Source organism: Orbicella faveolata, unplaced genomic scaffold (assembly GCF_042242905.1).
Source record: "Orbicella faveolata isolate gen_17 unplaced genomic scaffold, um_ofav_v1 contig_36, whole genome shotgun sequence".
NCBI classification, from domain to species: Eukaryota; Metazoa; Cnidaria; class Anthozoa; order Scleractinia; family Merulinidae; genus Orbicella; species Orbicella faveolata.
Window position 1 is genome coordinate 6,161,182 of NW_028301565.1, and position 13,987 is coordinate 6,175,168.

At 38.8% G+C, this 13,987-nt stretch overlaps 1 protein-coding gene and 1 long non-coding RNA gene across 3 annotated transcripts; both read right to left on the reverse strand.

Annotated features, from left to right (window-relative positions):
• Positions 1-1,181: 1,181 nt before the first annotated feature.
• On the reverse strand, positions 1,182-10,387 carry LOC149102096 (uncharacterized). Of its 2 annotated transcripts, XR_016202589.1 has the most exons (6): positions 9,847-10,387; positions 9,561-9,609; positions 6,751-6,853; positions 3,143-3,201; positions 2,834-2,965; positions 1,182-1,709 (listed from the first exon to the last, which is right to left on the reverse strand). It is a non-coding gene; the product is annotated as an uncharacterized LOC149102096 (long non-coding RNA). The 2 variants fall into 2 exon arrangements; XR_016202590.1 differs by lacking the exon at positions 1,182-1,709 and having other exon boundaries at positions 2,250-2,885.
• A 924-nt stretch (positions 10,388-11,311) lies between these two features.
• Positions 11,312-13,905, reverse strand: LOC110050788 (uncharacterized). Its single transcript, XM_020756755.2, has one exon. The coding sequence runs from the start codon at positions 13,632-13,634 to the stop codon at positions 11,934-11,936; it is 1,701 nt and encodes a 566-aa protein (XP_020612414.2). The 5' UTR covers positions 13,635-13,905; the 3' UTR covers positions 11,312-11,933.
• Between the last annotated feature and the right edge of the window lie 82 nt (positions 13,906-13,987).

Genomic DNA, 13,987 nt, shown 5'->3' on the forward strand with positions numbered 1-13,987 from the left:
ATCTGCCTTTGTATAAAACATGTAAATTGCTTTGCTAAACCATGTAAGAAACGTGTAAATAATTCAAGCGAATGCTGTAAAAAGTCTGGAAATGTTATGTTTGTAACCCTGTAAAAACCATGTAAATGAAAAAAGGGGGCCTGTAAGAAACATGTAAAAACCATGTAAATGAAAAAAGGGGGCCTGTAAGAAACATGTAAAAACCATGTAAATGAAAAAAGGGGGCCTGTAAGAAACATGTAAAAATCATGTCAATGAAAAAAGGGGGCCTGTAAGAAACATATAAAAACCATGTAAATGAAAAAAAGGGGGCCTGTAAGAAATATGTAAAAACAAAGTAATTGAAAGAAAGGGAGCCTGTAAGAAACATGTAAAGTGTAAAATGGGGTTGACTAGCCTACACGACTTCTACGGTTCGTGACATTTGTACATTTGCCGCTCTCTGTTCGGTCACTCGACCTTTCTTGTCGCTTCACTCGTGTTCATGAAGGGCACTTCATGTTGTGTAACAAGGAGGAATTTTAAGTGAATTTGAGCCGTTAGATCATGCTATGGCAAATTTTTTTTAGGTCATAGGTCTGCATGTTATCTGCGTGTCGACTCGTTGAGTTTGACACCTCTGTAATTTGCCATGTGTTTTTGCATTTTTTAGGCTCATTTCTATTGCAAGATATGCTTTTATGAGTCTCCATGAATTTGCTTTTGAGGGACGAAATATGAAATTTACCGTGACATGTTGCTTACTTCAGGAGTGCTCAACGGGAAAAATTTTAAAATTGACTTGTTGTTGCTCGAAAGTATTAATGGACATCCAATAAGAGATAAATAGTTAATAATTAACAACCGTGGGAAAATAATATCCGCTCCGCACTGCCAGCTAGTAGAAGATAGCTAAATGAAGTTGCCAGCCAGGAACCGTTTGGGGGATGCTTTTTCCCAGCCAGCACAACTTAAGAAACGCTGGTTTTCCCAGCAATTTTTACATTACTTTTTGCCCCAGCCAGGAAGAGTATAAATAACTTTTTTAATTCAATTTTAATTTAATTAATTGAGTTAATTAAATTAAAATTCCGTTGAACCTTATTAATTAATCAATTAATTAATTTGACTCAGTTATAATTAATCAATTAATTAATTATAATTAATTAATTAATCAATTATGACTAAATTAACTAGTGAACATGAAAAAACAGAAATTTTACTTACCTCAAAAAGGAAACACTACAATTATCATTGAATGGCAGTAAGATTAGGACAGTTCTCCATCCATGCAATAATTCATCTAGCGGTAATTTATAGCCCTCCGCAAAACAATTGTCGCTGAATAGCGTTTTTAGGAAACCAATACCTCAACGGACCCAGGTTCAGACTGCCTTAGTTACCTTTTGAAACTGGTAGATAATTTCAAATGTACTATAGTGGATTTTATGCTCGGATCTGTTCAATACTTAGAGTTAGCTCTACCAATTTACAAATTGTAATTGAATTTTTCCTCTCAGTCCATAATGGGAGGAACAAGGGCTGGAAATGAACCTCGAGCTCACACATTCCAGTTTTTAAACTGCTCTGGTGTACCTGCCCCCTTCAAACTTAACGACATAACTTTTTGACAGCCCCGAGTATATCTTTAAGTATTGGTGGTACTTATGAGAAATCGTACCTGTTCCTCAGAATCTATAATCCAGACTGTATTAATAACCCCTTGCTAGCTACAAATAGAAAAACTCAACATTGAGAAAAACCAGCAGACATTTTGAACTAGTTTTCATTTTCGGACCAGAGCAATATTAATAGTTCATTCGTTTGCAAATTTTGAAAGAATTGTGAGAAAACAAAACTGCTCTGGTGCACCTGCCCCTTCAACCATAGTCCCAACTACAAGTGAATATATGAAAGACCATATATCTTCTTATAATCCCAACTGCAGCTCCGAGTGAAGTGTTGGCGGCACTTGTGAGAAATCGTACCCAGAATCTATAATCCAAAACATCCTAATCCTCGTTAGCAGATGCACTAAAGAAAGTGCATTCTTGCCCAAACAGCGTCCCTCTAGGAAGCTACAACATCATCTAACGATCTATTTTTCTAACTGACCATATGCAAAAATGGCTACCAATGCTTTCTGTTGTCTGGTCACGTTTCTTATAACGTGATCACACTAAAAAAGCAAATGGAACAAAATACTAAAAACGCTTTGGCGTTTTTTGGTTTAAAGGTTACAAAGTAGAGACTTATTTAACGGATTATAAGGGAATAAAACGACTCTGGCCTACATAGCCTCGTTTTCACTTTTTTGATAACGTATATGTAATTGTGATCTCCAATTAGAGAAGAAGATAGCCTTAAAACTCGACACAGTGATTTATTTTGTCCTAATCTTCAAGGTAAATAGTTTTAATTCCTTTAGGGAAGTGTTTCTTCTAGGCGACATACATTTAGGCTGCTATTTTTGCATTGGATCTTTTCTACTGGAGGCTTTCGAGTTTCTGACAGAAAACTGAATCTTGCTACTGATTAATTATATCTGATTTAAACGCTACTAATTATTTAATATGCTTTACTAAACAAAACGTTTGCCAGGAAGGCACTATCTTGACCTCGAAGCCTGTAAACTGCATAATTCCAGTTTCCATTTGCATAACACTTCTTCTAACTGCTTATGTCAGATGCTCAACAACCATCACCACGTCCGACGCTAGCATTTCTACCAGAAATTAGTAATATGCAGCTGACCATATGCCTACTTATTTTCGTGAAACTGAGCTGTTAAAAAGAGCTTTCCTTAGAATCTTTTTGCAGTCCTTAACGTTATTATATGAGGTGAATTACCTACCTGAATTACAGTGTTGACGCAAAATGGTCTCACAGTCAACTCTCTCTTTCAACTTGTGTAAAAAGGAAAGGAACAACATTTAGCATGCGCGCGTTGATCTTTATCTTGAAAAATGGTATTGACTTTTTTGACCTTCAAAAGGAAAAATTGACAGTTTTGTACCTTTATCTTTGAAATTACCTAATAAAACTAAAAAAAACACTCTTTCCTTCATAAAAAAACTCGTGTCTAACTGTTAAAAAAACACCTCTATATGGACGCGAGTCCCTTTTTTTCCCTTTTCAAATTGCAGGAAAGCCTATATCATACCTGAAATGCAATTTGTTCAGCAAAACACCAACAAAGTACTCCACGTTCCACTCTAGAACCTGCGGAGAAACTTACATCATGTGAACACAATAAAATACAATCGCGAAGAACAGTCGTAAATAATAACACTTCACTTAAATGGGTATAATTGTTTAAAATAACCTATATGTAACTGCACTTCTTCTAAGTAAAACCTTTGTAAACCCTTCAATGATTAGGAAACTTTCATAAATTAAAAAACACTCATACAGTTGAATAACAAACTACGATGTTCAAGGAACCTTCAGGAGAACCAAAGAGAGTTTTGAAGCATTTCTCTTAGTATAGGTAGTGAATTTCTTTTTTTTTCTGCAGTTTTCGAAAACCTTGTTACAGCATTGATCTAGTTAAATAAACTGTAGGAGTTTTGGAATCCCTTGCGAGATCACAAACACTTCTCTAATATAAGTTAAGATGTTCAAAAGAAGTTTTGGAATCCCTTGCGAGATCACAAACACTTTTCTAAAGTAAGTTAAGATGTTACGAAGTTTTGGAATCCCTTGCGAGATCACAAACACTTCTCCAAAATAAGTTAAGATGTTCAGAAGAAGATTAGGAATCCCTTGCGAGATCACAAACACTTCTCTAAAATAAGTTAAGATGTTCAGAAGAAGATTAGGAATCCCTTGCGAGATCACAAACACTTTTCTAAAATAAGTTAAGATGTTACGAAGTTTTGGAATCCCTTGCGAGATCACAAACACTTCTCTAAAATAAGTTAAGATGTTCAGAAGAAGATTAGGAATCCCTTGCGAGATCACAAACACTTCTCTAAAATAAGTTAAGATGTTCAGAAGAAGATTAGGAATCCCTTGCGAGATCACAAACACTTTTCTAAAGTAAGATAAGATGTTACGAAGTTTTGGAATCCCTTGCGAGATCGCAAACACTTCTCTAAAACAAGTTAAGATGTTTAGAAGAAGTTTTGGAATCCCTTGCGAGATCACAAACACTTTTCTAAAATAAGTTAAGATGTTACGAAGTTTTGGAATCCCTTGCGAGATCACAAACACTTCTCTTGAGTAAGTTAAGATATTAGAAGAAGTTTTGGAATCCCTTGCGAGATCACAAACACTTTTCTAAAGTAAGTAAAGATGTTACTAAGTCTTGGAATCCCTTGCGAGGTCACAAACACTTCTCTAAAATAAGTTAAGATATTCAGAAGAAGATTAGGAATCTCTTGCGAGATCACAAACACTTTTCTAAAGTAAGTAAAGATGTTACGAAGTTTTGGAATCTCTTGCGAGATCACAAACACTTCTCTAAAATAAGTTAAGATGTTTAGAAGAAGTTTTGGAATCCCTTACGAGATCACAAACACTTTTCTAAAGTAAGCTAAGATGTTACGAAGTTTTGGAATCCCTTGCGAGATCATAAACACTTCTCTAAAACAAGTTAAGATGTTTAGAAGAAGTTTTGGAATCCCTTGCGAGATCACAAACACTTTTCTAAAGTAAGTAAAGATGTTACGAAGTTTTGGAATCCCTTGCGAGATCACAAACACTTCTCTAAAATAAGTTATGATGTTTTAGAAGAAGTTTTGGAATCCCTTGCGAGATCACAAACACTTTTCTAAAGTAACTAAAGATGTTACGAAGTTTTGGAATCCCTTGCGAGATCACAAACACTTCTCTAAAATAAGTTAAGATGTTTAGAAGAAGTTTTGGAATCCCTTGCGAGATCACAAACACTTTTCTAAAGTAAGTTAAGATGTTACGAAGTTTTGGAATCCCTTGCGAGATCACAAACACTTCTCTAAAATAAGTTAAGATGTTTAGAAGAAGTTTTGGAATCTCTTGCGAGATCACAAACACTTTTCTAAAGTAAGTTAAGATGTTACGAAGTTTTGGAATCCCTTGCGAGATCACAAACACTTCTCTAAAATAAGTTAAGATGTTTAGAAGAAGTTTTGGAATCTCTTGCGAGATCACAAACACTTTTCTAAAGTAAGTTAAGATGTTACGAAGTTTTGGAATCCCTTGCGAGATCACAAACACTTCTCTAAAATAAGTTAAGATGTTTAGAAGAAGTTTTGGAATCTCTTGCGAGATCACAAACACTTTTCTAAAGTAAGTTAAGATGTTACGAAGTTTTGGAATCCCTTGCGAGATCACAAACACTTCTCTAAAATAAGTTAAGATGTTTAGAAGAAGTTTTGGAATCCCTTGCGAGATCACAAACACTTTTCTAAAGTAAGTTAAGATGTTACGAAGTTTTGGAATCCCTTGCGAGATCACAAACACTTCTCTAAAATAAGTTAAGATGTTTAGAAGAAGTTTTGGAATCCCTTGCGAGATCACAAACACTTTTCTAAAGTAAGTAAAGATGTTACGAAGTTTTGGAATCCCTTGCGAGATCACAAACACTTCTCTAAAATAAGTTAAGATGTTTAGAAGAAGTTTTGGAATCCCTTGCGAGATCACAAACACTTTTCTAAAGTAAGTTAAGATGTTACGAAGTTTTGGAATCCCTTGTGAGATCACAAACACTTCTCTAAAGTAAGTTAAGATGTTCGGAAGAAGTTTTGGAATCCCTTACGAGATCACAAACACTTTTGTAAAATAAGTTAAGATGTTGAAAAGAAGTTTTGGAATTCATTGCAAGATCACAAACACTTTTCTAGAGTAGGTTAAGATGTTACGAAGTTTAGGAATCCCTTGTGAGATCACAAACACTTCTCTAAAGTAAGTTAAGATGTTTAGAAGAGGTTTTGGAATCCCTTGCGAGATCACAAACACTTTTCTAAAGTATGTAAAGATGTTACGAAGGTTTGGAATCCCTTGCGAGATCACAAACACTTCTCTAAATTAAGGTAAGGTGTTCAGAATACGTTTTGGAATCCCTTGCGAGATCACAAACACTTTTCTAAATTAAGTTAAGATGTTACGAAGTTTGGAATCCCTTGTGAGATCACCATCACTTCTCCAAATTAAGTTAAGTTGTTCAGAAGAAGTTTGAACTTCCTTGCGAAATCGCAAACACTTCTCTAAATATTAAGTTAAGTTTACATGCTTCAAGCAAAATTTATCTCCATTAAGCTTACTTTATTGCATTTTGACAGACAACACTTTTCTCCTAATTAGCTGACGTGTTTTCGCCAGTTTAGGAAAGTCTTTTGAGATCAAACACTTGTTCATAACCGTGTTGGGACTAAGTGGAAATGCCTCCGAATTTCTCGAAAAGACATGAGGATTCTGGGATAATTTGGGAAAATTACTAGCAGTCGTCTACAAGTAAAATAATCTTTTGGTGTTTCCAAACCTCCCTTCAGAGATAACAAATACTTTCACAACCTTCCATGTGTTGAAGCCTCCAACGAGATCACTTAAAATTAGCTTACGATGAGCCGTTAAAGAGGTAACTTCATTTTTGTTGGGAGGCTCTGTCACGGGACACTTTCGGTTAGTGAGAAAGCGTTTAACTCACTTCCTGTATACCATTCAGCATGTGGTCTTTAAGCATTAAACAACCACTAAATAGTTCACAAACGTTTTTTTCTCTAACGTTTTTTTCTCTATTAGTTAACAAAGATATGGTTAGAAGTAACTAGCTCATTAATTTTTGCAAACCCTTTTCCTCGTGCTGTGAACTGTGAGCTCGGTAGCCAATGGTGTGCCTCTCATGTTTCCTTCAACACCGCGATTGTTCGAGGCGGCATCATTTCATGATTCCCTGCAGAAACAAAGAATACTCCAAAGAGGCCAGTTCAAACGGAGTCGCAAAATATGGAAAGCTAGAGTCTCTTTTTCTGTAAAGCCTTTTTAATAGAACATCACATTGAAATTACCTAAACGCATTGAGACTGATATTACGATCAAAACGTCTTTATTTTAAGGGCAATTAATAGCAAGTTTGATACTGATTGTGCTGCCTAACAAGAACAAAATGCTCTGTTATGAGGAGGAATTTTAAGTAGAGTCGAGCCGTCTGACTGTGCTATAGGTATGGGTCGCACTTGGGAAATCTTTGCCAGAATTTGTTTACTTTGTGGTGGAAATCTGTCATCGCGGGCGTTTGCCTAGAGCGACCGCAGGTTTTTCGCTTTGGCAAAAACTTTGCGAATCGGTAAAACATCAAAGACGCCGTAGTGCTTGGGTGGAGCCAAACAATGGGAATCACAGCGGTAACTGTGAACGCTTGTCAGCGTAACATGAAAAACGAGGTTTTCAAGCTTTTTACGGCGACAGCATGGAATACCTGCAGTATGCTCCCGTCTACAATGATATGACTGGAAGGGGAACGCAACCGAGCACTTCACATGCGAGCATTGCGCAGGAAAGCGCTCTACCGACCAGGTCCATGCAAGCAAGCGCTTCAACAACGTCGTCATCTTCGTCTTCCCAATCGTCTCCTGATCCTGAACCCGTAGATACTGGAAAACGATCTTATGTAAGATGGTCAGATGACGAAGAAAAAATGCTATTCAACCTGTGAGCCGAGAATTTCGATCGCATCAACAGCAGTCAAGCCCGCAAAGCTTGGGATGACATTGCCAAGCAAATAAATTTGAAATTTGGTACTGACAATTATCTCCCACTAGTGCGACCCTCCGTTTCTGTCTAAAAGTTTTCCTTTCCCGTTGCGGTTTCAAATTTTTGTGGTTTTTTAGCCGGCAAAGATGAAAACTTTTCCCAAGTGGTCAAGGGCGTGGTTTCCGGACTTTCCGCTGTTATCTACATGTCGCTTAGCAGAGTTCGACACCTCTATCATTTGCTAATAATTTCTTTAGGCTCACTTCGGTATTGCAAAATATGTTTTAAGCTCTCTAAATATTGGCTCTGGAGGGACAAAATTTGAAATGTTCCGTGAACATGTTAGTTACGCCGGGCCTGGCTGAATGATTAAGTCGATTAGATCTGTTTGCCAGTACACAAAATGTAGCTTCTTGACAGGTCTAATTACCTCATTGATTGATTTGTTGCAGGCTTAACACAAACGGCGGATAGGCACATCAAAAATATAAGTCTACAGGCTACCCTGTCCCGCCCCGATCGCTTCACTCTCCGAATTATTCTGTTTCGCGCTCGCCAAATTTTTTTTCTGTCCTTGCCGGGAGCCTTTTCGAAGGCTAAAAGTATTTTTTTTTTCTTCACCTTAACTTCATCTTCATCTCAAGGCGACCCATATGTTTCATAAACATTTGCAAGACCACAGCACCTACCCTAATTCAAAATTTGGGCATTTTTTAGCGCCCTTCGTTCGTACTAGTATGAAAGTTAACCCGGTATCATGTTAATCAAACATGCTTCAGTTATTTCGTATTTAGGAAGGAGTGGCCTGAGAGAGTGTTTTTTCGAGGCAAGGTCATCATATCTGGTCATCGGTGGGCAACCATATTTTCGCGCCAATGTTAAATAAATTAAATTTCAACTCGTGCGTGTTGGCGGAACGAGAAGACTTCTCGCAGTTGCACTTGTTCCGCTTCAAGAAAGAGTCGACTTATGGCAAGCCTAAAAAAATTAACTGTTATTCTGGCGTCACGCGCCGCTGAAGAAACTATGGCACACGCGATAAAATTTCGCTGCTTTGCATCGCGATACAGTTCTTTCGGTATTTGCGTCAAAATTGCACGAAAATACAAACGCCAAAAAATTGCATCGTTTGTAACCCTGGAAATCCAAGTTACCTTTTTCTTAAAACAAGCTTTGTGAATGTAGAAACAACGGAATGTTAAGCTACGTATAAAACCTTGTTTGTCTCCTTGCTTGGGACGCGTTCAAGCCGAAATCATACAAATAAAATATACATACGTATATTCGCGCGCGCTATTAAACTAAGAATAACCTGATTGGAAATCATAGAAATGAAGCACGAAAATCGCTCACAGAATTCCACCCTTGAGACTTCAAGACGTAAATTTCGTAGCAAAACATCAGGGACACCCGAGGGAACGGTGGAATATCTTTTCGGAAGAAGTGTAAAATCAAAGGAAACAACAGCTCATAAGTTCAGATAATAAGATTTCGTTCTCTTGAAGTTTCTGCCACATTACCATTATTCTAAAAATTCCGAGCAGAACGAACTGTTCCATTTTCCATAAATATAGCAGTATCATAAATATAACAGTATCAATAGCCCAAAAACGATATAGCGAAAAACAAAACAACTACAATCCGCGACTTTTGCTTAAATGTCCTGGTCTGTCTGTCTGTCGATGTATGGTAAGCACACACTCAGATGAAATGTTCGCGATATGATGAGAATACTTGTGCCTAGAATTTGATTAAAATTTAAATACTAAGTGTATATAAGCTTACTAGCTATACAAGTAAACATGTTACATCTAAAGTAGACGGCGCGCGTAAGCATTTGTCAAAGACGATACTATTGCCGGTACTATTGCACGAAAGATATACAACAGCTCACAAGACTGACATACCTCAGTAAATGGTCTTTAGCTGCGTTACACGAAACGATTCTGACGATTGCTGAAACAAAATTGTAAACATCTGAATAAGTAAATCAAGAATTTTCGACATGTGTTAAACAATAAAGAAGATCTGGTTGTCTAAACGGAAAGCACACCAAGAAGATAATGCCCGGGGATAATGCACATAAAATTAATTGTTATCCAACTTGGTCAGAACAATAACGGCAAATACAGAATAGTAGAGTAGGTCTGAAACTACACAGCTAACAGACAAGAGAAAGCACAGGAAACTTACCTTGTTGAAATAAAATCAACTCTCTTATTAAGAAACCGTTCCCGACTCTGTAAAGCGCTGTAGCCAAAAGCTTTGGCTGGGACGTGACCGTGCCTGCAATAGCAACGTTTACGCTTTCAAAGTCGACAGCTCAGCTGTCACACAGGGGTCATATAACTGCTGTGTAATATGGCGCAGCGCATGCCTGGATAGACGAATCCTAAGTGATCATATCACTAGGCGGCACCCTGAGTCCATTCTTCGCGCGAAATGCCTTCGGTTGATGAGTGCATGCTAATTTCCCGGGGCTAATTTTCCAGAGTGGCGGCTGTTAATGGAGCTAGTCTACCAGGGAAAACCTCACATTAAAATTTACCAGCTAGATTCATGCCAGAAATGCGCATTTTCCAGCTAGGATAAGCTTCCGTATATAAACCAGTAAGCAAGCAATTGTTTTGAAGCGGGCTTCCCAGCAAGTTCCATGCCAAAGCTTAAGAATCCCAGCCAGCGCACTAAGCCCTGCGGAGCGGATATTTTGTATATCGGCTCCGGTGAGCACTCCTGTTACTTGCATTCTATATTGTGACGCCGGGCCCGGCTGTGATTAGAACTGTTTGCAAGCACAGTAGGTAGATCCTTATCACGGATATCATATTTGTTCTCGTACGATTTCCTTCGGAGACGCCGTAGCTTTACTTTGAGAAAGCTATACGTTTGTCTAGTGACATTCTTATGTTTCTTGCAGCTATCTGCTCGAGCTTATGTTTCTCTTGCTCGATGTATAGGCTTATTCCTCCTTTGGTTGTTCTGGCACCACATGATTCAAATGTCGCTGTTTACGCGCAAGTCCTGTTGACTGTTTTGCGTGTTTTATATGCCATTGTTCGGCTTAGTTCAGGCAAGACCATGGTTTCGATCCTCCATGTGGATCTCATCAGTTGCCGGTATTTCTAAAATACTCTGTACATCTGAAGTTGCTAGCGCAACTCGTACCTCTGTGAGAATGCAAGACATTCTGCGGCTTGGCACAAACTTCTCGTGGTGTGTACCCTTGTGACGGATAGAACATGTCTGGTTTCTATTGGCTATGACAGCTAGCCAATGGCGTAATGTACTTTTCGATCCTTACTTTTTTGAAGCTTGACCTCGTTATTGTGTGTTTCTTTGACGGCATTTTTTCTAGATTTCTAGGCACTCGATGGTTGATCTGCAATTTGGAGCTATTTTGATTTAACGCACATGTAAGACGAGGTAAGAGTTTGGCAAAGTCCTAAAGTACTCCATTACATGGTCGAAATCGTCACGAGTTCGTGACCATTCTCCTTTTCGTTTGAAATTAGGCAAGCGAATTGCCGAAGTTCCATGTTGCCGGATAAGGGCTTTCCAAAGCAAAAGCTTTTTTAGGGAAACGGACTGGTCATGAGAGATTGGACGTATTAATATACAGAAGACTTAATCCGTTGAAAACTTCATACTTCATGATATATTCAATCATCAAAATATGCTAGCAATTTATTTATTCCTAACAAGCCAATACCCCAACAATATATTATCATGTACCCCTCAAGTGTGTCCCCCACACCACTGCACAACATTCACTATCTGTTAGAAATTACTAGTATAAAGTTGCTTGTCGCTGTCAGTGTCACTCGCTTTGAGGAAAAGAAACATTTCAAGCCAAGCGGGCAGGCCGCACTACATCGAGCATGAATTGTTGTAAAATTGAACAATCACGGCGCGCGTACTATCTGAGTATATATATAGTAGTAGTCGCTCTACTGTTCAGCGACAGCAAATAAAAAGGGAACGTGGCTTTGATAAGTCTTAACAAGTTTGGAACAGTAAATAGCAAAAGCGTTTATAATTTGTGATTACATCTGATTAATATAGATCTCTTATGACCTTTATTATAACCCTTACTGGATCGGTAGAAAAAGTGGGAATGTAGGGTTATGTAGGTAAGGGGGATGTATCGATAGGTTTCTGCTTTACAGCAAATTTCACTGTAAAATGATATCATGCAGGAACATAACGTCACGAATCTAACAATTTAATTGAGCTGCAAACAAAAAGAAATTTTCCGAGTTATGCGCACAATGACTTGCACTTCACTCATCTTCCACATCATTCTGCGCTGTCAACGCTCCAAGAGGAGATATTGACATAAACTGAATCCATTGATCGTCTTTAGAAGACACTACCAGGGTTCCGTCGGAGAACATCGCTATATCCGTGGGACGTCCGTCGATGGGGAATGCCCCTAGAAAAGTCCCGTCGGGTTTATAAGTCTGAATAGAACTGGAACCCCAGTCGCATACCAAAAAGGTTTCCTCCCTGGGATCAAAAGTCATTCCTGTGGGCAAAACCAGATGTCCATCGCCATTTATTTCATCGTCCTTCCTCCCGAAATGTCGAAGAAATTCACCGTTTTCATTGTATACCATAACGCAACCTTTTTCCATGTCTGTCACGTAATAATGTTTGTCATGGTAAAGTGCTTTGAAAGGGAACAACAGTGTGCCGTCGCCTGAAAACCCGAACCTCAAATCGGGTTTCCCGAAAGGCGCATCCGAATGCACGACGATGCATGCTCGGTACTGCTTCGCCAAGGGCTCGCAAGTGAGGAGGAATCGTCCATATGGATCGGTTGTGACGAAACAGTATTTGACGCCCCACTGCGGGCTGCTTCTGTAACTCACTTTAAATGTTCCTTCTTTGGGGTTAATCAGGTGCACGTCACGGGCGCCATTGACCGCAATTAAATCTTTATGGTCTTTCGAAAACGTAACACCTGAAAACATCATGGCTGGCTGGGACGAGTTTGCAGGAGATGTAAATCTTCTCACGAAATCGCCATTTCTGTTCAAAATAAGGATGTTGTTATTTTCTGGATCTGCCACTGCCACGTGCTTTTCTCCATCTGTCGCGATACTTAAGGGAGAGAAAGATTCGAAGCCGAAATTCGAAGGAGTGATCTTACGAAGTGTAGTAAGCGATACCCTCATGACTTGAAGGGGAGTGCAAAGGCCAATTTTCACTCCACACTGGTCGCTCAGAGTTAAGTTTCCAATCCCCTGACTTTTGGCTTTTTGCAGAAGATCTTTGTTTGCGTCAAATGTCACAGTGAACGAATCCAGTTCGTTGATTTCTTTGTAGAGTTTGTCCTCGGGATTATCGCGAGCAAGGGAAGCCAAAGCGTTTTTCATCTTGGAAATCTCACCTTCCTCCTCTCGATCATAAACGTTTAAAGATAAATCAACTTGATCTTGTATCTTCCTTCTGAAGGCTTCCACTTTAGTTTCAACGCGGTTGAAAACCCTGTCTTGTTGTGCAATAAAGTCTTCCAACTTATCTATCAACTCCGCCTCGCTTTTTCTCGTCTTCTCCACAAGCGCGTCCGCCATTCTGCGAATTTCCTCTTTTAGACTGTCTCCGCGTTCGAGTTTTCGCTCTCTACACAACTTAAGCTCCTTGATTAATTCTCCTAACACTTCGGCTTTTGTGATGCAAGCTTGGATGCCCTTAGTAAGTTTTTCCCGCTCCTGTTGTGGTTCGGTCTGTTGCAGCAATTTCACCAAGAACACGTTTGTTTGTAAACCATCTAGGTCTTCCTCTCGAATGAAAGATTCTTGGCGACACGTCGGGCACTGTAAGTAAGCCGGTTTCGCTCGCATAATAATATTCTCAAGACACTGTCTGCACACGTTATGATTACACGTTGGAAGAACTTTGGGATCTTGAAACTCTTCCAGGCAGACGGGACAACAATAATCGTAAAAATCACTGTCTTTATACTCCTGAGAAGCCATTTTGAATCAGTCGATTTGAAACCAGTGAAAGGAAACTTAACGCTTCCTGTCAGCGTACAGCTGGATACGGCTAAAAAGCTTAATTTCCATTTGATAAAATCGAAATTATGATAATGTCAGAGTGTGGCTTTCGCAGATTTGCATATCACAAGCTAACTCGACTGCGCTAATAAGATCGGAAGTAATTATTTTTTGTCCGATGTCTTGATAACGCGACAATATTACACTGAAGCAACACAACGTCGTCGAAATAATGATATATCCCGAAAAAATAAATAGATTTATTTACACCTGCTATTCAAAATACCCTGGAGTCGAGTTTCGACCTCCAGTAAATGATCTGTTTACTCAGT